This window comes from Zootermopsis nevadensis, unplaced genomic scaffold (genome assembly GCF_977971745.1).
Source record: "Zootermopsis nevadensis isolate Lab colony 2312 unplaced genomic scaffold, Znev_1.0 Znev_ptg000022l, whole genome shotgun sequence".
In the NCBI taxonomy this organism is placed as follows: domain Eukaryota; kingdom Metazoa; phylum Arthropoda; class Insecta; order Blattodea; family Termopsidae; genus Zootermopsis; species Zootermopsis nevadensis.
Window position 1 is genome coordinate 25,341,400 of NW_028259154.1, and position 24,808 is coordinate 25,366,207.

General features: G+C 40.5%; 1 protein-coding gene across 1 annotated transcript in view; it reads left to right on the top strand.

The window, feature by feature from the left end:
• The first annotated feature begins 98 nt into the window (after positions 1-98).
• Positions 99-24,808, top strand: part of LOC110839144 (uncharacterized) — a 43,416-nt gene continuing 18,706 nt past the window's right edge. Inside the window, exons 1-9 of the mRNA XM_087354146.1 lie at positions 99-476; positions 2,340-2,407; positions 5,989-6,203; positions 7,304-7,483; positions 18,083-18,380; positions 18,833-21,553; positions 21,642-23,050; positions 23,840-24,023; positions 24,531-24,727. Of these exons, the coding sequence (XP_087210272.1) occupies positions 18,109-18,380; positions 18,833-21,553; positions 21,642-23,050; positions 23,840-24,023; positions 24,531-24,727 (4,783 nt within the window). The 5' untranslated portion in view covers positions 99-476; positions 2,340-2,407; positions 5,989-6,203; positions 7,304-7,483; positions 18,083-18,108. The remainder of the gene's footprint in view (positions 477-2,339; positions 2,408-5,988; positions 6,204-7,303; positions 7,484-18,082; positions 18,381-18,832; positions 21,554-21,641; positions 23,051-23,839; positions 24,024-24,530; positions 24,728-24,808) is intronic.

Here is a 24,808-nt window from a genome sequence, read left to right on the forward strand (position 1 = left end):
GTTTCAGTAAGGATTAGCTTTTAAAAGAAAATTTCAAACATATATATTGTATAAAAATTAATAAATTTTTAATCGTTTATATTATAAACAAATTATGGAACTAGTTCTGCCATCTGGCAACGGGTTCAAGAATTATAATACTTCGCAATTTTGATGCGCGCCATTTTGAAAACTCAGCTTGTATTCAGTAATTATGAATGTCGAGGAGGTATTCTGATACAAATATTGTTTTGAACATAATTTTTCTCATATATATCGAAATCTATCTATCGATTGGTCGATAGATGAACAATATCAACAATCATGGCGTACTGTTTGGATCAATTGTGGATGATTATAACATGAATGTGTTGTGAATAATTGTGAGAATGCAGCGTGTTTGCAGTTTCAGCCTTTTTTTCGAAAAATAATAATTGTTTCTCATCAGAATTTTCGCCTGTTCATTAGTATGGTACAGACGATGGGCCGTTAAAAAGGTACATGTAAATTTATTTACCAAGTTTTTGATCGGTGGTAAGCAAAAGAATTCCAAGTGGCTGCAAAGAAAAATGTGCCCCATAATAATATGAATGCATAATAAATTTTTTTCTGGCTATCATGGTACTCAGAGTACTGGTAGCCGTAGAAGAATTTATTGTATTTGGTCGCCGTGAAAGCTTAAGATCAATATGAATACACTTTAGATGGATTGAGGAAGGACAGAATCTCATTGACCAGGAATTGGAGTGTATATTTGCAAGAGAAACTGGCGATAGATTATGACACAAAAATGTTAAAAAAATTGTGAAGTCACAGTTTATTCAGTCATTCTTCTTCCCCAGATAACAGACAGCTATGCTCACCATCAGCATAAGCCACATTATTAGTGACAAGGATGTAAGCAGCCAGAAACCCATATTATATAACTCTGGATCATGGAACATGTAACTCATCTGTGTTAGGTTTCATTCTGTTATGGGCATCATAAAACACTGTAAGAGAGTCCCTGATGTGGGTGTGACGGTGAATATTACCCATCACTATATATCTTGTTATAACGAAGTCATATTGACACCTGATGTACCCATGAAAACCAAATTATCAGTCAGCTTCTTGCTTGCATATAACTTTAGCAAACAACTCATATTATTTTAAGTTACCTTTGTACTAAACTGCCCACAGATCCTTGTATGGTACACAGATAATGGGAATCAGTGTAGTAGAATTCATGAACAAGACATTTGTATAGATAAATATTAATTATATTACCTTTTATATCATTCTACACATCAGTTGATGCACAGTACTGAAGTGGAGCAGTAACTGTCATGCAGTAGAGTTTTATCCTATAGGTTCCTGGTTAAAAACTCAGAAGTGGCTTGTTCAATACAGCTTTATATTATTTTTGTATTGTTTCATTTTAAGTTGTTTACATATAAGTATCAAGGGTAAAAGTAAGATCATTATAGGAATATTATGAGGAAAAGGTTATCAAAAATAATACAGTGTACTACAGTATGTACTGTTTATGTGACATCCATTTTCTCTCCTTTGCCAAAGAATATGGAGCTGTGCTGTGTGGTCATAAAGATGTACAAAGTTGTGTAAGAACTTCAAATAATAGACTTCTGTGGGGATAGACAGTCAGGTGGGGAAAAAAAACAAACAGCAGGTTACATATTTAATACAAAAGCAAGTTTTGAATAAATTTGAACTTCTGTGTTTGAGTTTAGCATGTTAATATCGTTCTGAATTTTCTGTGATTTCACAGTGCTCTAACTTAGAAGGATTGAGAAAGCATCCTGATTGAATTTGTTGCAGGCTTGAAAGCAATGGAAGGATGTGTTGTGTGCGTGTGTTGCATTTTAAGGCACAAATGATCTTGTACTACACAAATGAGATTATGGGTTTTAATCCCACTCAGGGTATTGATACAGTATGTTTTTCTATATTGTGTTTGTACAGGATTTACAAATTGTAACAAACAAGTTATATTAAGTTGTAAAATAACATTTCTTGCTCTAAGACAAGATCTTTGAGGAAATAATTAGGACAACTTTAATTTATGGAAAGAAAATAATGAAACTAAATTGCTCTGAGAATTAAACCTGCAACAACCTGAATGTAAGTTAAGTGTATTACCATCAGACCATCATGTCCTTTTCTTGGTGTGGCTTTCAAATTACTAAAACAAAAAGTTTGAAACTGTTCAGAAATTAAAGAAATTTGTGTAAATTTTAAGATCAGAATTAACATAAGGTGTAAACGTCACTGAAGCAATTGATAGTTAATCCAAAGATCCTGTACTGCAAGCCCCAGAAACATGCAATCTTTCACTCTCTCTCTCTTTCTTTTTAAAGGTGCAATGGTACAAGTTGCAGACGAAGCTTCCCATCTCTGAGGATCTTGATAGCTCAACACTACTCATGTAAGCCATCCTGTTTTGTCTAAGTTGTGAAGCTGCTAATTCTGTAATTTCAAGTTTATAATGAGACATTTCATAAACAAATTTTCATTAACCATATTTTTCATTCTTTCCTGTTTACAGTACATGATACAAAGACCTAAGTATGGTATTATTACTTTAAATTCACTGTGTTCTATTTTAAATTGGATTTATTAAATGTGTGTGTGCCCATGTGAGTGAAGTGTCTGGTTATATACAGAGAAAATGTTTATCAAATCTAAAAGTTCGTGACGATGGTGAGTCATTTGAATAAAAATTTTCTTGGATATTTTCCATCGTCTAAGAAATAATAAAATAGAAAACGACGTTTCGGAGATGGGGCTCTATCTCCGTCTTCAGGTACCTACTCTGTTGGGCCCAATAGATAGAGCTAATCCCTAATAGTTCTTGCAGTTTTCAAACAATGTTTAAAAGAGATGCAGAAATAAATGGATGTAACTGATAAATGGAATCTGTTGATTCAAGTATCAGTTCTGAAGAACTGGACTGACCTCATCAGTGGAGTTTTGACATCCTGTGTTCAGTGAAAGTTTAGGAACCGAGTATGACATACTGTTTGAACTGTCACTGGATTGAAATGTTTGGATGTGTACTCTCATGTGCGCAGCAAGTGTCAGCATTATATCCTGTCTCCTGTTATCTTTGATGTGTACACTTGATTGTTGGTACTCTGTCATTGGATATGATATGTACCTATGTATTTTATGTCATGTGATCTTGCCCAGGATACTTGGAGGTATTGCACATCGTTAATGAAAAATGTAAAATTCTGATATTAAAATGAATATTTTTATGTTTAATTCCTTCCCTAAGAACAAATCACGAATACAGCAGATGGTGATTCATGGCACGTTGTCATCGTTATTTACTTATCTAACTCCAGGCTTGTACAGGGAATGACTGCTTTTGTCGATTTGATGTTAGGCACATTTTACAGAGGAAATCCAGAAATTATATGTTGAATTTTCTTCGATTACATGTTGTCACGGGGTTTTGCTACTGGCTTCTTAAGAAACATCACTTGCCATCAGTTAAAAAAAATAACAGTGATGTACTAATGAAACGAACAACAGAAAAATGCATTCAGAAGCCAAAGGCAGATGATTTTAATTAGTTTAGGAATACCAGACGTATGTATGTGAAGAACTGCAATTTCTATAGTCCATTGTCACAGGTCGGTTTTCCTAGTTTGCCTACTGTGTGCAACAATATACTAAGGTCTTGCTTTTATTCCAAAGGTAAACATTTGAAGTGCATGTGTATTTGGATTTGAGTGGTTTATAATTCCCAGAAAATGGATTGTAAATACATAATTATTTTTTTTTTTAGTTGTCTGCAGACCTTTTATCAGTAGGTGTCAGTTTTTTGATCCAGTTAATCTTGGGAAATTTAAATCGCTAGTGATATCAATTTATGGCTTTGTTATTCGTTTGCTCTTCTTAAGAGTTGCGTTTGAACCGAGATAATCCTGTTACCTGTCACGAACGAATGTCACGTCGTCTCTAGAAGGCCCTGGACAAGGCCATAAGATGCAAGTGAATCACTCGTTGGTCTGAAATATTTTCCGATCTTAGTTATTGAAAATGTCTCAAACTATGAAAGCTTTCTTAGTCTATGATGCCGTGTTAGAATTTGAATGAAGTCTGAGTTGATAAACTACCAGAATCAAAGTCCGTTCTCATTAACTAAATCGACTACACGTGTATTGGTAAATTCACCTCTGTTATTTAACTTCTTAAACTTTAGTCTCAGGTACGTAGGCCCTGTGTGATCTATTTTTAGGTCATCAGAATCTTCATTTATTTACAGACACCTCTTAATTAATGCAGACGTTTTAAGATTTCTAATATGCCGAAGTTTGGCCTAAAACTGTTGCGTCATTAACGTCGGTGTATAGAATATATACTTTTCTACACTCCATGAAAGAAAGGGCGGTTGCTTATTAAACTTCGTCGTATCAGAAAATGAAAAGATAAGAAGACGTAGAAGATCTCAGCATCTGATACTCTCATAAGCGACTTGAATGAAACAAAGGATCGCGTCGTATCACAGCGCGGAGCAAAACTACAATCTGAAGACGTGATGTGATAACTGCAGATAAGTTGGGTGAAAGTGGATTCCTCTGGAACGCAAGTAATCCACGTTATTGCGGTGGGCTGCATTGTAGTAACGTGTATGCCACAGAGTTGATTTCGTACTGATGCATGTAGGGATTGCGTTTTCTCCCCTGCTTTGAGACGGAGACTAATTGGCGAGGCTCCGAAGACCACATAAAAGTATTAAGGAACAAAAATCAAAGTGTGATTGATTTAAAATATGTTCATGATTACAGCGATGGAATGTGATTGTGTTTTGTTTATTTATGACTTGATTTTAAAAAGTGTCCGTAGCTGAGACTATGCAGCGTCGAATGATAGGATGAATAATGAATTGGAAAGGATAAGGAAGGAAGCGGTCGTGGGCTTATTTAAAGCACTGTCCCAACATTTGCCTGGAGGGACTGAGGAAAACCGTGTACAACCTGGGCAGAGACTTGAACGAGGGATCTCCCTAATAGCTACGAAGCAAAAGTACAATCACTTGGCTGGGTCATTCACTTAGAAATTCACTCTTAATACTCGCGTATATATATATATATATATATATATATATATATATATATATATGGATGTGTAAAATGTCAGAGGGAGAGTGTAGGAATAATTATGCTAACTCTGGCATCAAAATTTGAAGCCTCGTCGCTGCTAATATTAAAGCCGATCATTGTCAGTTCCCCCTTCCAAGAGTAATCCTCACATTCTGATGTTCACATGCCGAAACATCATAATTTGACGTGATCATCGGCTGTTTCCGTTAACAAACGTATGAAGTGATTTGGAAGCATCTGGTAGTTGACAGGTCTTATCGAACACGCAGCCTTGCTTGACAGTTGCACGAGAGAATCTCAACGGACAAGACGGTAAGCTCAGAGCAATCTCTCGTCACACTTACTGCTAAAACCTTTGGTTGTGCGATGGATTTGAAATAAGAGTTAGATATCTAGCAGATTGATAAAAATATATCAGACTTAATATTAGAAAAATTTCTCTCGCCTGTTCCACGATAATGAATTCGCGGGATACGTTTTGTGGGTCGCTCGTAAAGCTCATTTTGAGCTGATTTCGTAAGTCATATAATGTATTTCAGTGAAACAATACATACTCAAACAGAGGATCTAGGATCTCATGTTTATGTATGTTACATCAAAAAACCAAATGCGTTAGTATGGATATTTTAATCTACATCCAAGAAATAAAATCTGCCCGAGCAACATTATAACGAAGTATTCAGTTGTGGATTAAGGCTATTTGAGGGAATGGTTACCGTCTACACACAACACTAATAAAACGTTTTATAAAACTTGAGGATAACTCGAAATATGCAGTTCCTATACTTTGCCACGACATAGGGCAATTTTTTTACGCTAGTTAAAAGAATTTTATTATAGTTGTGTTTAGACGGTTAAACTTACGCAATATCTACAACTTTTTTTGTTTTCTCAGGAATGAGGCTTCGAGACATAACGACTCCCGATTCATCATCAACACTGATCAATGATGACGATTACAACTCGATGTTGCGGACAGTGGCGCTCCCAGTTCTGGGGGGCTTAGCCCTCGCAGCAGTTTCGCTGGCGATTTTGTACGCCTTCTTCAAACATTTCAGACTGAAGAGGAAAGCAACGGAAGGCCAGACCAGCCGGTACTAACACAAGCAGGTACCTGATGTCTGTTCGAAAAAATCCGTCGTTGTATGCAGTGCAGGAATCCTTCAGATTATTTGGATATTTTACGACAACCAATCAAACGATCTGGTTGAACGAGAGGCGCGTTTATAAATTCGAATCTTTGCTTAGGAATAATGAGGGATTAAGCGATATGGTATTTTTAAACGCCCCGTCTTTACTGTTATCAGACAAAACTGAAGTAATCCGCTGACTAAGAATGTCAGCGAATGTGTAATTCAAGAAATGTCCTCCGGAACTCTTTGTTTTTTAAATCGAGTCGACTGTCTGTGACGCCCTACGAGAATCACGTGTTGCTGTAAGTTGGGGTTCAGCTCAGTGTGTTTCTGTACCACCAGAGTGCAGGGTTTTTTCTTTTCTTTTGTTTTAGTACCAGAACATGACTACGTGGACTAGAACCAGTAGAACTGTTTGTTACTGTTTTTTTGTTTTAGAAGACAAGTGCACTTCTATTGCAGAAGTTTCCTAAATACTTATCGAAACGTCGGCCAACTTCTACGAGGCCTTACTTTTGCAGTATCCATGCAGACATTTATCTTCATACTCGCCACCGTGAGAATCTGAAATCTCACCAACATCGAAGAGTATTCAATTTTAATTAATTAAATTAAGTGCTGTTGTAATAACAGCTTTTGTAACTGGCTTTAATAAATAAGGAGAAAGGCATTGGCTCCTACCTTCATCCCGATTTTCTGCTTTAAGCTGTATTTTCCCGTGTCCTTCCAGCAATTTGCATTGATCCAGCTGATGAGATTTCAGGATTTCGAGGCGGCGTGCGGGGGGTGTTGCACTGAAATTGATCGGCGTTTCAGAGGTGCGTACTCATAGCCCTGATGATGGAAGTGATAAGAACCTCTGGAAATTCGGTCAGTTTCCGTGCAACATCCCAGAAGACAGCCATGTTCATCCAGCTGATTGTTTTAACGATCTGTGCCTGTAGCCCCTAACTTCTGCTCACCGGAGGTCTACCCCCTCCCTCCCTCTCTCCCTCCCACATTAAAATCCAAAATTTAGAGATAACATGAAAGCCCTGGATGCAAGTGCCAAGTTCTGGAAGTGTCTCCCGCCCACAGGAGCCCGGCGAATCGATACGGGTACCGCAGTTGACCGTCAGAGCGCGCACGGGCAGGACACGAGAACCTTCTCGAGTGTGTAGACGGTGCGTGCAGTGGACAAGTGAGGAGCGGTCCCCGAAGAACCCATGTCACAGAGATGTCGCCCGAGCCTCTGGCCGCTCCAATGAGGCCATTGGCGTAAGTATACTTTCTCCTAGGTCATAGAACAGATCTGAACCAACTGCTGAAGTTTTTTTAATGACAAATCGGGTGTGATGAGACGCGAAGTGGTAGCGGCTTTATTCCAGGGCGATGTTTTAGCGTTTGTTTAGAGGCGTTGAGGCGAATAACGATATACATCGGAAGAAATTCGAATATTAAAAATTTGAAAATTATATCCATTACCCTGCATTTCGGATTGATAGGTACCTAGGATCAGCAAGGGTGTCGTTATGTATAAAATTATCGCAGTGTGTTAGTGTAAACAAGGATTAAAATGTACTCTACTTCATTTGTCAGAGAACGTCCTGTAATAATTTTAGCGTGACACGTGTCTTAATTTACTTTAAAAGTACATGAACGTTTTGTAAGAGAAAATTAAATATTTTCAAGTGGTTCCAAACAAAACCTAAGGTAATCCTGCATTCGTTAATCGAATATCGTTTAGTCCGGTCTAAACCAAACATTACTTTGACTAACGCCACTAGGCGGAAGGTTGGCTGGGAAAATGGAGGCTGGCATATTAGTTCATAAATTCTGTCTACCCGGCGTGAAAATATCAAAAAATAAAGAAGTGTTTTATATATTCTTCGCGATCGTGTGATCTTTTTATCGTTAACATGGATGTCCGGGCTTGCTACGTTTTTAAATATGCATTCCAGTATTACAACTCCTAATACCTGCTGGTGCTTACCCTATCTCAACCTAGATTAACGAGTGGTAGGACGTACGAAATGGTAAAGAGACCAATGGCTTTTTCTGTGATTTAGTCAGGTTGTCATTCCTGTAATTCCTGTGACGTGATCTGGAAAGGCAATGAACGGTGTTGTAGCGGGAGGGTCGATCAATAGCAGCCATCGAGGCAGGAAACCAAAACTGCTGCTGAAATTCACCAGAAGCTCGCCCTAAACCCATGGATCAGACTCCTTGAGAACCTGAAAGGTCCGCAGCTAGTAAAGAAATTACCCGCCTTTTATGGAAACCTAAAATTAATTATCGTGTTCACAGGAGCCATTTAAATAATGGCAAACCTCAACTAAGTAGTAAAATTTCAGTTTTATAATTGCATCTGAGTGGCTTAAATCCTCTTGAGTCCCTGTAAACCGAGCTCACCAGAGATTCGTTCTTTTAATTTATTAATGACGCCTTGTCAACTACACAGGTCATATAGGGCGTCTCCTGAGAGGGTGACTGTAATAATGACTTAGGAAAGAAAGTGGTCGTGGCCAATTTTAAGATACTACCCCGCACGTCCCTGGCAGGACTGAGAAAACTGTTAATATTATTTAAATATATATAACAAAGGGGAGTTTCTAAGGTTATTTAAACAAACATACGAACAAGGACAGATCTATGCAAATAAGGAAGAGAATTAACTGGATTATTGAAGTATATGCAAGTATTATTTCATGCCTGCACAAATACATTAGAGCTCAGATGTGAGCTCTAAAAGAAAATCAGGGCTAATGGAGTATAGTTTTTACCATGGTTGGCATTGTTTTGTTGTTTTAGGTGTAATTACAAAGAACCATTCGATTCCAGTTTTATAAAGCTTGTACAGAACTAGGGTAGAATTATTCCATGTAATCAGCATCAAAACGGAGAATTATTCTGAGTTATTCAGTCACGAATCACAGAAATAACTTCTGTGAGATTTCTGGGGGTAAATGTTGTTTAACTAACCACGAACGTCTTCAATCAAAGATGTCGGAAGGCTGCACGTTGCATGAGAGAATCAATACTCCTGGCACATGCAGGTTCCTTGCCGCATTACATTCCACATGCGTGCTACGAACAGACTTGTTGCCATGGCAATTCTCAAAACGGCCAACGAATGAGCCGTGCGATGCACACAGACCGAAAGATGAAATACTGATAACTATTTGGAGGGAATCCGAATTATTATAATTATTTAGTGTTCTGTCTGACGACAGGTCCATATGAACAGGATCCTTCCATCCTTTTCTCGGACTGGGACCTGTTCATATACGTTCTTGGCAGATGATCCACAAGTGGTTTGCCATTGCCTTCTTCTGTGTGTGAATGGAGTAATTGTTGGGATGCCACGGAGGAAAACTCCGTGTTGCCTAGACCACGGCCTTGCCCAACACAAGTTATAAATTCGGGCACCGCCGGGAATCGAACCCGAGACCCCAGGATTACAAGGCCAGCGTTCTAACCGTTAGACCACCGTGGCGGTACCGAATCCGAATTAAGGAAATTAATTCATAAATGCGCTTGGCGCCATATTTGAATTGACCGAGCTATGAAAGATTATACACGCTATAAGTAAATTTGGAATATTCTATGGATACGTCTTTGCTGTAAAGTATAAAATGTTTGGCAGATAGGTTTGGAAAAATTCATTTTTTTTTTATCCCATCTGGTCGTATTCCGTAGAAAACTGTGCTAGAAAGATTTGTTTCCCTCGAAAGACTAATCACCAGCGCCATGTAATTGTTTTTGGTTCAACAATCCTTAATTTCAAAATATTTCGTGACCGAAAATACGAATTAATAAAGTATCTGCTTTCGGTTTACCTTAAGATGGCGGGCGAAGTTATAACAGAATCAATAACCGAAACAAGAATGAGGCTGTATGTATGAATATACATAGAAGCATACAGCGATGCTATAAAATTTACTGGTTTCACTCTGTAGTGCTAAGTTCCGTGCCTTGTTACGATATTTCCCTGGAATTTAGCCTGTGGATTATGTAGACTTCGCTGTTGCTGTCACAGTCTTTTGTTACAACAGAGAACTAACCCTAAACAAAGTTCGTGTCAAGGTTTGAGTCTTTACACTTTTGTTCAAATTAGTTTTGCATATGATTACTAATAAATATGTATCTATTTTTACGTAAGTCTACTTGAACAAGTATTCCACAGCCGTGACCAAGTGCGTTTTGTTCTCTGAAACATAAGTTGATATAATTGCGTCATATTGTGAATTAAAATTTAATTATTCGTGGTTTTTCCGTCTAATCACAATTGTATATAAATAAAATTTATACATAAGATATTAAAATATCATTTACATATTTGGTACAACTTTGTAAAAAGTTGTACCAAATATGTAAATGATATTTTAATATCTTATGTATAAATTTTATATATTTATATACAATTGTGATTAGACGGAAAAAACACGAATAATTAAATCTCTGAAACATATCAAATTATTCTTTAACTCTTTCCTTAAATGTAACTGAAGTTGTAAGCATATTCACAATGTTGGGAAGTAATTTACGGGTGCATTATGTTGTGGGGAAATGTTACTGGATAAATCTTGAACACCTGACATGGTTTATGAATTACAGGTATTTTATCATTTAAATGTTTTAAAACGTTATCAATGTAAATAGATTAGAAACCCTGAAATTATACGTAAACACTCTGCTGCTTGCAGAACAACGCTGTTTTGTAACACAAGTCTGAGTTCCTCCGGGAAATTCCTAAGTAATACGTTTAAATTGGCCACGACTAATTTCAATCTAAAATAACCGTTTTTATCTTATTCAAATTGGTTTGGTAGTAGATTTATTTCTGTTCGATAATGCTCGCCCACAGCTGGATCCAAAAGCAAACTGTGCTTAACGAATTACACACACGCATATAAGCACGCACGCACAATACAAACAATTATATACGCGAATTCAAACAAAATTGTATTTCCTGTTCATTACATTTCAGTGCTAATGGCGTGATTTGTTCGTATGAACCTGGTCGATAGGCAGCCCAACTCACACTTGTGCAAGTGTGGTTGTCGCAAATGATTGGGTCTATATGTAAACCAGCTGCGAAATTTTCACAGATTTGCACTTGATAAAACTGAAATTATAAGTGAATTTTTGACGTGTGATCTTTATGCAAATCATTAACACCCGGAAATCAATTGATCTCTAATTGGTTTTGTTTTATTTAAATCTTACTACTGAATATCTATGATATATATTGCGACATATTATTTGTTTTTCGCGTAACTTAATTGCACACACACGCAACAGACTTCAGTTCTTTAGATTCCAAGGAGAAAACGGTTTAGCAAGAAGTAGTTTCTAAAATCCGTCAGACCAAAGAACATTTCAGCTGAATCCAAAACTATAAACACGAACTGAAGATGGCTCTGTTCTTCGATACTGCGTGTGTAGTCTGGTAGAAATTGACCGAGGTTTCATAGGCTTGCCCTGATAATGGTGGCAGTAAGGACCTCCGAAGCGTTGGTCAGTTTCTATAAGAATGCATGTCGCATTGTCCCAGAACAAGTAATCATAATCTGGACAGTGAGAATCTCAAATCTCCCCCTAGGATTAGAAATTACTATCACATTTTAAAGGTGTCTGGGTTTGTAGACTTTGCGTTTACTTAGTTTTCGGTTTTAAGTACGCCACTAAACTTTAATTGGAAGTCTTCGAAGCACAGCGAACTATTTGGATTTAAAATGTATCAAAACGAGTTCTACAGTTTTTCGCGCTCAGGTGGCTCGCGTTATGGGCATAACGTAATGATACGTTACTTCCTGGCTTCAGAAGCTGTCATTTCACTTACACCGGCTCAGAGTTCGAGTGAGTATTCTAAATTACACTTGTAATTTGGTTATTATGTTTTAAGCGTAATCTTTGTGATTTTCCTCTGGTGTTTGTCTTCCTTTATCATTTCCTAATCTGTTTTGTCTGGATTATATTATCACCTTACTTTTATTTCCGCGAGGTTTATCGAAGCTAGCCGAGAAATTTCTGCCTTTCATGGAACATGAGTATTAATTACCCTGTGCACAAAAGCCTACTACTCGATATTATCCTTGAGCTACATGAATCCATTCCTCTGAGATCCATTTCAGTATTTTTCTGTCATGTAGACCTAAGCCTTCAGGGTTTTCGATTACAAATATTTTTTATGCATTCCTCTCATCTCACTTAATAAAAATGTTGTAAATCGTCTGGACGTTCCTCAGAACCGTGGTTATGAAACATTGTACTGATTGCAATAGCGTTCTAAGGGCCATTTATGCTGTCGACAGAAATATTCAGAATCGATAGAGTTCATGTCGTGATCATGACCCCTGCCATATCAGAAGCTAGGCGTTCTTGTCTGATGAACACCCTACAGTCAGTTAAGGCACTGCGCTGTTCGGTGCAGACAACCTCTTTTGTTACTAGTGTTGTGTGACGATGTTGGCCTGTCCAGCCAAATGGCATTTTCAGTCTCGATTTGCTGAAGTCGACAGGTTACCAACTCAGGTGATTAATTTACTGAGTTATCAGTTGTTGTAATTTAAATTACATTGGTATTTAATCGCAAATGTTTTGTGAAAACTCCAGGGTACAGCCGTACAAATGTTCTTGGAAGAATAGCTCTTATAGAGTAAGGATGTAATTGTGGTTTAACTACAACTAGTGATCGAGTATGTATGTGCATGTTCTTAAAATTAATGTATTTCTTCGAAGAATTTTAGATGTTCAGTTTCAATTTATGTAAATCAACTCTTTCCCTAAAATCTACACGAAATCACATTGGCATAATAACATGACATTAATTTGTATTAGTTTACTTATTATTTATTTATCATTGGCGTCCAGGCACACTTTGATTTAGTCTTGAATTTTAACGTGAGGAGACAAGAGAGTCGAAGTTCTGTGGCGAAATCTGTCTCGATGAAAGCCGATATTTTTGACGGGTGTTAATTAAACTTTATTACATTCTACTAGACAGGTGATAGTCATAAAAATTACAAGTCTCTGTACGATGAGTCAATCCACCCAAAATGTTTATCGTGGGCGGACATACTGAGAGGCACCAGTCGTAAAATCAATCTTAGAAGTTGCACATTAATATAAATTCCTTGAGAAAAGTAATTTTTCATGTTGTAAGGTTAATTTATTCGGGAACTTACGAAAATGTTTCGCAGCAGTAATTGGGTCGGAGGATGCCCGGAAAAGTTCGCCGCCTGGCGCCCCCTTTCGTCAGAATAGAGTGTTCCAGAGGGGAAGCCCAGGGCAAACAAGTCGATAACGTCTGGATCGATCGGACAGGTGACGTCAGCCATTTAGTGACGTCATCCTTACTTTCCGCGCTGTTGTATTACGCCACGATTCATTCGTCACTCTGTACGTAGTTCTCAAAAGCAGGGGCAATGCCACAAGCTTCAGAACCTCGTCATTTTAAATGTTGGTAAGATTTCAAGTTCTCGCGGAAGCGAGTTTGAAGATGACTGTGTTTTGGGACGCAGAGCGGTGTAGTCTGGAAGAAGTTTACCGACGTTGAGCGTTAATGCCGATGTATCATTACAGAAATTGACTGCCCCTGCTGTATCGTCAACTTCTCCGACAACCTCGTGAAGCTCATAGTATACATCGGCAGGCGTTAGTTCCGCGAACGCACTAAAGTCGATTTTTAGAAATTCGAAGTCACTCAGCTAGTTAGGAAATTCCTTGCTTTTTAAGGAATTTGAAGTATCGTTACCATGTAGACTGGGCGTCGACACAGGTCCTTATCCTTAGTCAGATGAATCCATTTTTTTTACATAAAATTTCCTTGGTAAATAGACCACCAGAATCTACAGAATTCTGCGTTGTTACCATGACAGCACTTCTGAACTGGCGGAACAAAATTTTCGTACGATATTTATAAGCTGTTTCTGGGTAATATTTAATGCGTCCAAATTAAGAAAACACCCTACTTGCAAATGTTAAACGAGTAACATTGAGATATAACTAAAAATTTATTTATTCCATCATAGGGGTTGTTTATTTTATCCTGTGTGAACAGAAATTGAATTTGATAGATACGCTTATTTTTTTATATATTTATTTAGTGTTCTGTCTGACGACAGGTCCATATGAACAGGATCCTTCCATCCTTTTCTCGGACTGGGACCTGTTCATATACGTTCTTGGCAGATGATCCAGAAGTGGTTTGCCATTGCCTTCTTCTGTGTGTGAATGGAGTAATTGTTGGGATGCCACGGAGGAAAACTCCGTGTTGCCTAGACCACGGCCTTGCCCAACACAAGTTATAAATTCGGGCACCGCCGGGAATCGAACCCGAGACCCCAGGATTACAAGGCCAGCGTTCTAACCGCTAGACCACCGTGGCTCAGATACGCTTAGGAAACAGAAATTTCTGAGAAGGTATGATTTCGTTTGCCCTATATCGAGACGTTCGGTTCCTCGCTCCCATGCACTTTCGTGGCATCATGCCAGACACAGGGATAACTTGCTATATGAATTATTTTCTCCAGTCACTTCTCTTCCACTATTTCAGTTCAGCTTTAACTTGTATAAAATGCTGAACATTTCTGTAAAACGTTAGACCGTCTAACTCTTCATCCTAAGACCGAACATATGACGTCACTCTGAGCTGTCCTCCACGACCTCAATGCTCGATTAGTTTATGTTTATCTGCGATCTGTGATCACCTTTTCACACTTTATTATACATGAGTATAGAAAGTTCACAAAACATCGAGCGTTTTAATTGAAAAAAAAATTGCATTTTCTGAAAACCATGACAGGTATACAAATGGCGGGTTGGAAATTCGCGCTTAATATCCAGAAATATCTCTGGGTCTCATCTCATTAGCTAGACGACTATACAAAACACAGACGGCGGCAAATGTTTCACAATCTGGCATGACACCAAATCTAACCAGCGCGCAGCGAGTGTAATCCACTTATAGCAGCTGATTGTTTTGCGAACAGGCAACTGAAATGAGTTCTATAACTTTATTTTGGAACGAGTGAATGATAATAGAACCACAGTTAGCAACCATCGTTCATCTGTTTATCGTTGGTTTAGATACGACTCGAAATCCTAATAAAAGAGGCAACTATTCTCGTATAATTGTCATTTTGACTCAAAAAAGTTTTTATAAAATAGTGTAATTGCGTCATATTGTGAATATTATAACAATTATTTATTTTAATCCGTCTGATCACAATATTTAAAATTTCTTATAATTAAGATAATAAAATATCATTCATGTTCCATATCGATTGATCGATTTACATTTCGGAAATGTAAACCGATCAATCGATATGGAACATGAATGATATTTTATTATCTTAATTATAAGAAATTTTAAATATTGTGATCAGACGGATTAAAATAAATAATTGTCAAAAAAGTTTATGAAACCAATACTTGAGTGCAGTGCAGTGTTTCGGAAAGTGCTTTGTGAAATCGATTAAGGAATATTTTCTATCGTATACAAATTTGCTACACTCGATATAAATAAGGGTAATTCGTGACCAAACATAATTCCTACTGTGTCTTTCTGCATTTTATTTCAAGCGCGTTTAAAAATACTGTGACGGTTGACCGTCGTTTAAAAATATTCCGCAAGATAGCGGGGCGGATATGACAAGTGAGGCACGGTCATGACGTCATGACATGATCGCGTGCTAATCCGATATTGAAAACCTGGTTCAGTAATGAGGTTGATGTGTGCAGAAGGGAGCTAAGGCGTTCTCCGTCGATTAATCTCGGAACTAATTCATGTAGGAGTACTTGCGTGTGTAAAAAGGTCAGTAACACGTGTATATTAGAAGGGAAAGGCCATGAATGACAAATTTCTGTGTTTCTACGCCACTACAATTCGTGTCTCGTCCATCGCGACGGGCTCTTGTGAACACGGTAATGAACCTTAAGGAAATTTCTTGACTAGCTCACAGCGCCATCTTCTTCACAAGAAGGACTTTGCTCCATTGGATACTTATTGCATTTTTTTTTAAATTACAACAAATTCAATATTTTCACAATTCCATGCCATGTTGAATCATCTGTTACCATCCATCTGCTGACACACCATTTTACATCTTCTGTCGTCTGTGTTTCACTGACGATATTCCCAGTCATTGATTTCTCGTGCATTCCAGTTTCCTCTGCGTTTGTAACTCGGCAAAGGATCCAGATGTTATCAGAAAGTCCAACGTAAAATACAGAAACATGCACCTGATTTACCGATGTTTGTCTTCTGGGCAGTACAGCTGTGTGGACTCATAGGTATATACTAACGTTTCGGAGGAACATCCTGCCTCTATCTTCAGGACTGATGAAAGGAGCATGTTCCTCCGAAAGTTTGTATCGCTACCTACAAGTCTACGCGACGTTACAACCCAGAAGACGAGGACAGACATCTTCACACACACACACATAAGAAACTGAAATCTCATGCCCTCTGATCTATGAGCGACGATTGGCGGTAGGCTATTGGGGTTTGAGAGTTATGCCCTTCATGTTCATACCGAATATTAATACGTGGCATCTCCAGATGCAATACCACCTGAGAGTCAGTGGATGAATCTCACATCGTGTAGTGAAACAGCAAAGTAAAGCAAGTTCACGGGTTCTGAATTGGTGATAACTGATCAGAGAGAGGCAGTGCCTTCGGTTTTGAGAGGATCTTCATAAAAATATTTATTACTGTAATTCTACGACTATCGCGGATTCAAGATTTGTCGTCACCGTGTAAGATCGTGAATATCTTTATTATATACGGACAAAATTTCAATTTACCTTGCATTAAAATTACTTTATATGCCCTTAAAAAGTCTTTCACTGTACTAAAGGAAATCTTGAATATGGATCAGCTGTTGCAATGCACAATGTCGTATTTATCCGAATATATTGCGATAAATATTAAAACAATAGGTCGAATAGCGTTTGGAAATTTTAATTAAATATATTATTTGAATTAATAACACGTGCTTGAAAATTTTACCTAGGCAACATCAGTCAGAAAACTCTGAAAATTAAAAATCTACACTAAAAATTCTGTTTCGTATTCTGGTAATTGTTTGCTGTATTTAGAAATTATTCGGTGAATTTTGTAAGAATTACATGCGATTCAGTGCGTAAAGAATTTGGACGAACATGTGTGACGAACGTCATATTTTGCAATGAAAGGTAACGAATTTCCTACCAGTCCAGTAAGTATAAACATGGCAGATGTGTGGAGGCGAGGTGCTGTAACTTTTGTCAGAGAGCGTCGGTGCAGTTGATTCTAGTCTCAGACATTTATACGTCAGAGGAACAGAGAACCTTCAAAATAAAACAGTAAGTCCGATTTTATTTATGAACAGTTGTCCTAATATTGTATATTCAAACTTTTATTTCTTTAAGATCCAGTTTAATATTATCCTTCCATCAGGTTTCCGATTAAATCTGTTTATGCATTTCTCATCTCATTGCCGCTCTTTGTTCAATTTACCTATATTTACTTACATTTCGATGATTACTTTTGTTTTAGATGTATAGAGACTCCTGACATTCAAAATTCCAAATCTCGTGATTACTTCCCGGTGCTTAAAGAATGCGAAAATATACGAAGTCCGAGACAATACGTAACATTTCGTAACAAGATAGATTGTTATCATGAGCGTTTGTATTTCCACCGAAATTCCAATTTCGGTTACCACCCCTTGTCGGCTATCCGCGCCATATTCGCAGCTACTATCACTATCAAAATTTACGTTGCCCTGAGGTTTACGTTTAATTTCGTGACCTGAGATTTGGCGTGGCGACAGAACAACAAGCTCGCGAATGGATTAGACTTACGTGGTTTTTGTTTCGTGTTTGCAGAAAACTGCATGAGCTGGTAGTGGAATATGCACAAGATAACTAAAGGTCTGAAGAAAAAGAAGAACAAGAACAAGAAGCATAAGAAAGAGGACGACCTCTTTAACGAGGTTGAACTCGAGAAATACCGAAGAGAGCATCAGCAGGACTCCGAAGGAGTTCAGCAGGACGACCAGGGAGGAGGCTCCTCGGACAACGACGAGTGGAAGCGATTCAAGGCTCTCACCGCCGGGGTAGACAGCGTCCTCAAGAAGACTCAGGGGGATCTCGACCGAATCAAGTCCAAGAGCTACTTTCAAAGGTGAGAGTTCTAATTTGAACTTCAATTCGCTGGCAGACACGTGGACAGCTAATACATTTGACGACGTTCCATGACATCTAAATTATTTAAACAACACATAAGTTAATAATCGAGTAAATAAACACATATGTAAGATTTTTTAATAATTTTACGAGAGATAGGATTTGAGGTTGTCACGGCGATGAGTCTGAAGATGGTTGTCTTCTGGGTTGTTGCGCCGTGTAATCCGGACGTTTCAGAGGCACTTACTGCCTCCATCATCAGGCACACACAGCCCTGATGATGGAGGCAGCAAGTACCTCTGTAACGTCTGTAAACTTTAACCAGAATACTTAGGTAACAATAAAAATTTTTCTTAGAACTGTAAAAATTCATCACCGGAAGTAGATACTTCTTTGTAAGTCCACGCTCAGTGTACAGTTTTCGGTTCTGAATTTTTTTTACTTTTTCAGGAAGCCACCCGGTCCGTCCGTCTCTAAGCCAAGCCCAGTCAATCCAGTTGATTCGATTCCGACTTCCGCGCCCAGACCCGCCGCCTCAGACAAGAAAAAATCGAACCGCTGGGTAGGCTTCGAGGAGGGATCTTTGGGAATCGACGTACCTGCACCTGATGAACCTGAAGATGAGGCTACGCTAGTCTCAGCGGACGAGCTCCTAGGTGCCGAACCAGCCGTCGCTACTACCGAAGAAGAGGAGGAGGAAGAAGAGCCGGACGACGATATCTTCGATACCTCGTACGTAGACGTAGTGAAACTCGCGTATATTCCAGACAGCCCCACTCAGGAGGACGACGGCTTCGATCCATTTGACACGTCAATTGCCGAGAAACTTATCAAAGACGAGGCAGAAGAACATACGAAGAGCAAGAAGAAACTCGTCAGCTTGGGTTGCGCAGTTGAAGTACTGACCGGAAGACTCGAAACCACTCCAACAGTAGCGGGGAAAAGGAGACGTGTGGTCCCCAGGCGTCCACAAGACGTAAACTTGTTACTCGACGAGAACGCTTCTCAGGAAGCCGAGGACGCCCAGGAAGTTGCCCACAGCCTGCTAGACGATGCCACAGAGCCCAGTCTTCTCGATGAATATCCGGCGTCTTGTAGGAGCCTCTTAGAAGACGACAGCGAGGTCTCAATTCCTGTCGTGCCCTCAGAAGACGGCGCACTTGAATCCACAGCCGCTGCGGAGTTTGACTTAATATCTAGCGGAGAAACAGACGCAACGCCAAGCACTGTGGTAGAGGCTCCTGTTTTAGTCGAAGAAGACGACGACCTTGAGAACGAGTTCGCTGCCCTAGCAGCCGAATCTGTCTCCAAGAAGCCATCGGTCTTACAGGAGGAACGAGAAGCCGTTGCTGGTGTTGCTCTCGGAGACCAACCGACTGAACGAGACCCATTTGACGCTGAGGAAGATTTCGATACTGATACCCTCAGTTTCCTGCCTCAGAAGACAGGTCCTCCGTTCCCGATATCTCCAGACGTTGACATCGTTCTTGGCAGCGAACCACAGCCAAAACGTAAGTGGGCAGCATTTGAAGAAGAGGGCGAGGGCAGACCTAGCCGACCTCCACCTCCCCTTCACACGCCGACTCAGTCGGTAGCATCTCTTAACGATCAGGAATTTACAGACAATGCAATACTTGCGCTAGCCGAAGATCTTGACATAACCCACCTCGATCCTTTCGATACCTCATTCGCAGAGAATATTCTACCCGGCAAGGCAGAACTAAAGCTGATAGAGAACGAGATTCTAGGCAGCAGTGACATCGAGATCAACGAAGCGAGAATCTTGTCCCGAAGTGACAGCGACTTCGACTTCAACCCCCGAGAAGACGAGGAAAGGGTTGTATCCACAGTCAGCATTCAAATCACAGATCCCGCTGGTAGGGATCAGGAAGAAGTCGAGGAAACAGGCTTGAGATCCCTGACTCTAGGGCACCGCGATCTTTTAGGTGGGAGCACCACAGACCTCTCGAAACTCGGGCACGATCCCATCCAGCCAGCGGAACAGGAGGAAGTTCCAGATATTGAAATCGACCCTTTTGACACCTCCGTGGTTGAAATACTTGCAGCCCCAGGAAAGGCAGAGCTCAAGTTCCTGGAGAAAGAGCTTCTGGGAGAGGTCGAGGGCACCCTTAAGAGGAGTCTCAGTGACCAGGACTTCAACCCACGAGCCGAGGAACAAGATCTAAGGCCAAAAGAACCCGAGGCAGATGTTCCCGACTTACTGAACGTAAGGGCGGGAGCGCCTAGGGTTGTCGCATTCGACGTTCCCACTCCGTCAGCTCGTCCCGACTTGCTTGTTGTCGGATCTGAGGACGGTACACGCATCTCCAAACCCCTGACACCCTATTACGTAAACGCGAAGCCGGCCGACGTATTTGCCACGCATAACGGAGTAGCGGACGACGCAGATCCATTCGACACCTCGTTCGTTGAGAAATTGGCTCCCGGCAAAGCAGAGCTAAAAATAATAGAAAACGAACTAGTAGGAGAGCCTTCAGGCCTGAAACATAGTCTCTCAGACCAAGAATTCAATCCCCGGAGCGAAGAAGAAATAGCAGCTTCGTCCTCTGTCAAAACCGAGGCAGTGCCCACCCCATGTCGCAGGTTCTCTGACTTCTCAGGGGACCGGCGCAGAGAACCTCCTTGCACACTCGCAATTAAGAGCGTGGCAGTGATCCCTGTGCCCCTGCAGGTCATCCCCGCAGTTCCGACTCCAGCCTCCAAGCCAGATCTTCTCCTCGTCGAGGAGAACGCGCCAGTGACTGCCAAGCCGCTGACCCCTGCTATTGAAAGCACATTAGAATACGCAGATCCCTTCGACACGTCTATCGCGAATAACCTGTTGCCGGGACGCGCTGAGCTAAAAGTTCTGGAAAGTGAACTAGTGTCTTCGATAAAGAGGAGCTACACTGACCCGGACTTCAACCCCCGGGCAGAAAATCCAGTGATAATTCGACAGCCGGAACCAGAGAACGTGGCGGAAAGACCGGATCTCCTGAACCTGCCCAGCGAGGTGGTCCCTGACACGAAGACTCTGACACCTCACCTGGAGAACTCGGATAATTATCTGGGAAATTACATTGTCGACGACCCCTTCGACACGTCTATAGCCAACAATCTACTTCCGGGCAAAGCCGAACTCAGAATCCTCGAGTCAGAACTAATTGGACAGTAAAGTGGAATAATTTGACGTACGCGTTTCAGAAATATTGTCAGAACGAAGAGTTCTTAGTTCCATCACAGTATTTCGGTGACTTAGGGTAGGCGTACTTTCAACTTCTTCACAAACGTACTGTTTCAACATGGATTTCGAAACAACTGGTAAAAGCGGCAATCCCTTCCTGGTCGAAGATCTGGGGAAGTATAGTGGATCCACAGACCCAGTTGTTGGTGGGGGAGGGGGTGGATTAAATTCCAACCCTTTCTTGAGTAACAGTGACTTCAGTATTCCTGCAGCTACAGAGAACCCGTTCTTAAGCTCCATGGATGGAAACGAGCCGTCTTCATTCCTCGGCTCTGGGAATTCCTCCACGAATCCGTTCGCACAGTTCGATTATCCCGGAGATGGTGAAATGGACACAACAGCCAGCCTCAACATTTTCAGCGCACCCGAACCGGACACCGCCCGCACAAATATCTTCGACAACAGCGAAATCACGAACCCTCCATCCGACAACTTCTTCGGTGTCAGCCCAGCTTTACAACCTCAGACAGAGACGAAAGTGTTAACCGGCTTCGATTTGCTGGATGACACAGGAATGACTGGGCCCGTAGAAAACGACTTTTGTAAGGAGACGGATATTTTTAACAGCACCCCAACCGCAGCAACGGAGGATTCCTCCAGAACCAGCACGCCGAAGGGGGGTCCCCCCAGAAGACCTCCACCTCCAAGACCTATCCCTCCCTCAAAAGAAACGAAAGACCTTATACTGAGCGTTACTGGAGCCATGGAAGCCACGTCCTCACATCTTCTGGACCGCCTCCAAGCCACCAGAACGCCAAGTCCGACTCCTATCCGCGACCTGCATTCCCCAAGCCCCACTCCAGATATTCCTTTTACTGATCTCCTGGGGACGGATGTGACCACAGGACAACTTCCTGCATTTCCGAGCAATACAGAGATCAACCTCTTCGGGGAGGAGCCCATCGCTGAGGCTCCCTCAGCTCCAAAACTACCCCCCAGACCAGCTCCACCCACTCAAAAACCAGAACCTCAGCAAGATATCATGGATATTTTCAATGGTGATGCACCAGCACTCAGTACAGTGACAGCGCCGCAGACAAACGCAGATATACTAGGGTTATTTGACTCTTCCCTTCCTGCAGCGCAGACAAGCGAGATGACTGGTACAGCAGATCTGCTGTTAGGAGATGATTTCGGGGGCATGGTACCTGCACAGCCACAGGAGGTAAACCTCCTGCCTGTTACTGCCATGGATTTGGAGCCAACTGTATTTCCAGCGCAGCAACAACCTGACAGCCTCATGGCTACAGATATGCTAGAGGCAACTGAGGATCCAGTTCTCAGGTCAGGCGATGAGTTCGATGCTTTTGCAGCCAAGTTTGAAAATGCTGCCAAAGAGGAGGGACAAGAAGTTTGTGTTGTGGAAAGTGACCCCTTTGACCCCTTTTCATCTTCTGGACTGATAGCAGAGTCTGGAAATGAAGGTGAGTCATCTGCACAACCAATTTTGCTCATCTTACTTATAAAGCTTGTCATTTATTACCATTGTAGTTTGTTATACCCATCACAGTCCTTCAATTCCACGTTTGGGAGTACACTAATTTATTCCTGTATCAGGTCATGCCATCTTCACTTTCCTTTTCCATCCTTCCACTAAAACCATCTGAGCGTATCCGTATATTAGTGTAACATGTGACAGAAAAACAGGAAATGTGAAGTTATCCCGACACCTGATAAAAGAAGTACTTCTGGGAAGAAATTACAACTTGAAATACTCATATATATAAGACCATAATTTTACCCTTTATTTTAAAATGAACTTTCTCCATGGAGAACAGCTATAGACAGTGTCATCAAATAAACAGCAAACAAATAAATTAATAAAAACGTTAAATATCATAATAATTAAGATAAAATAATAATAATCCTTGGCGTAACAGCCATCTGAGAGCCAAAGCCGACTGGCTTGACTGCTGGCCTCACGTTCACATGCCTAAGCAGAGATGAACGATCATCCAACCAGATATAAGGTGACGTGTGGTCAGCACGACGAACCCTCAGCCATTGCTAGCTTTCATGACCGGATTACGCTACCCATTGTAGCTCCCCAATTTCCTCACGATGCTGGGTTGGCACCGGTCCCATACACCGGTCGAACATCTCATGAAGCGCACATACCGTATCATCGGTCGGAAGCATGATGCCTCATGAGGATGACTACAAGACATTCCATTGTAGTGTAACTACTAATCAACAGAAATATTTTATTCCAGCATGGGGAGCAGTAACTGCAGAAAGGGGAGAATCCAAGATATCAGGGTTTGGGGCAGAAGAAAGCTTTGATGCATTCCTCTCAATGAATGAACCCCCTCCTGTGCCTCAGGGAACACCAGCACGTTTCAGTCGACAGCAGTCGGCAGAGTCCGACGGAGAACCTGACTTCTCCATATTTATCAAGTGAGATCTCAGCTCTACCTTACGCACTTAGTCAATACTTTAATGCTATCATTTAATTGAAATTTCATTTTGTAGTATAAGCACTCAAAGTCATGAGGATACCAAAACAGTGAATTATAAATTGCTGAAATTTGTAAACAGTCATTCCATTCCAAGAAGCCCTATGAAAACATTGATACTTAAAAGTTCTACCCGATTTTATATATTTTATTTTCCTACATGCCATTAAAATTGCTTTAGTAGCTCAAAAGTAAGAAATTCTTACATTAATATTGCCAGTAACAGAACACAGAACTTACAGAAAAAACAGCCCGATCAAATCATTCATTATAATAATGTCAGTTAAGTGAACACTAATGAAATAAATTGTCATGTGACTGTCAAAGGCACTAATGCAGGATATAAACTTAATAATATACCTACTTTTACATTGTTGATGTTTTAAACATATACACCTTTAACTTCTTAACTGATAAGTGTCTGTCACTTATTTTGTTCTGTGACCAGACCTAAAAATGGGGAAGCTGTTACAGCAGAACACATATCAGCTGAAGTTGTGCCGATTCTTGCACCACCACCACCACCACCAAAGAGCCCTGTTCAAAATGCAGACTCGAGTTTGAGGTTCAACCCCTTTGATAAGAGCAACGAGCTTGTAGCTACTGCCATCCCAACCGCTACGGAGGAGCCCGCACTTCCACAAGGTGAGTGCAGAATGCAGTAAAACTCTAGGATTGTCATACAGAGAGTAGAGAAGTTTAATTTTCTTTGAATCTCTTTATACA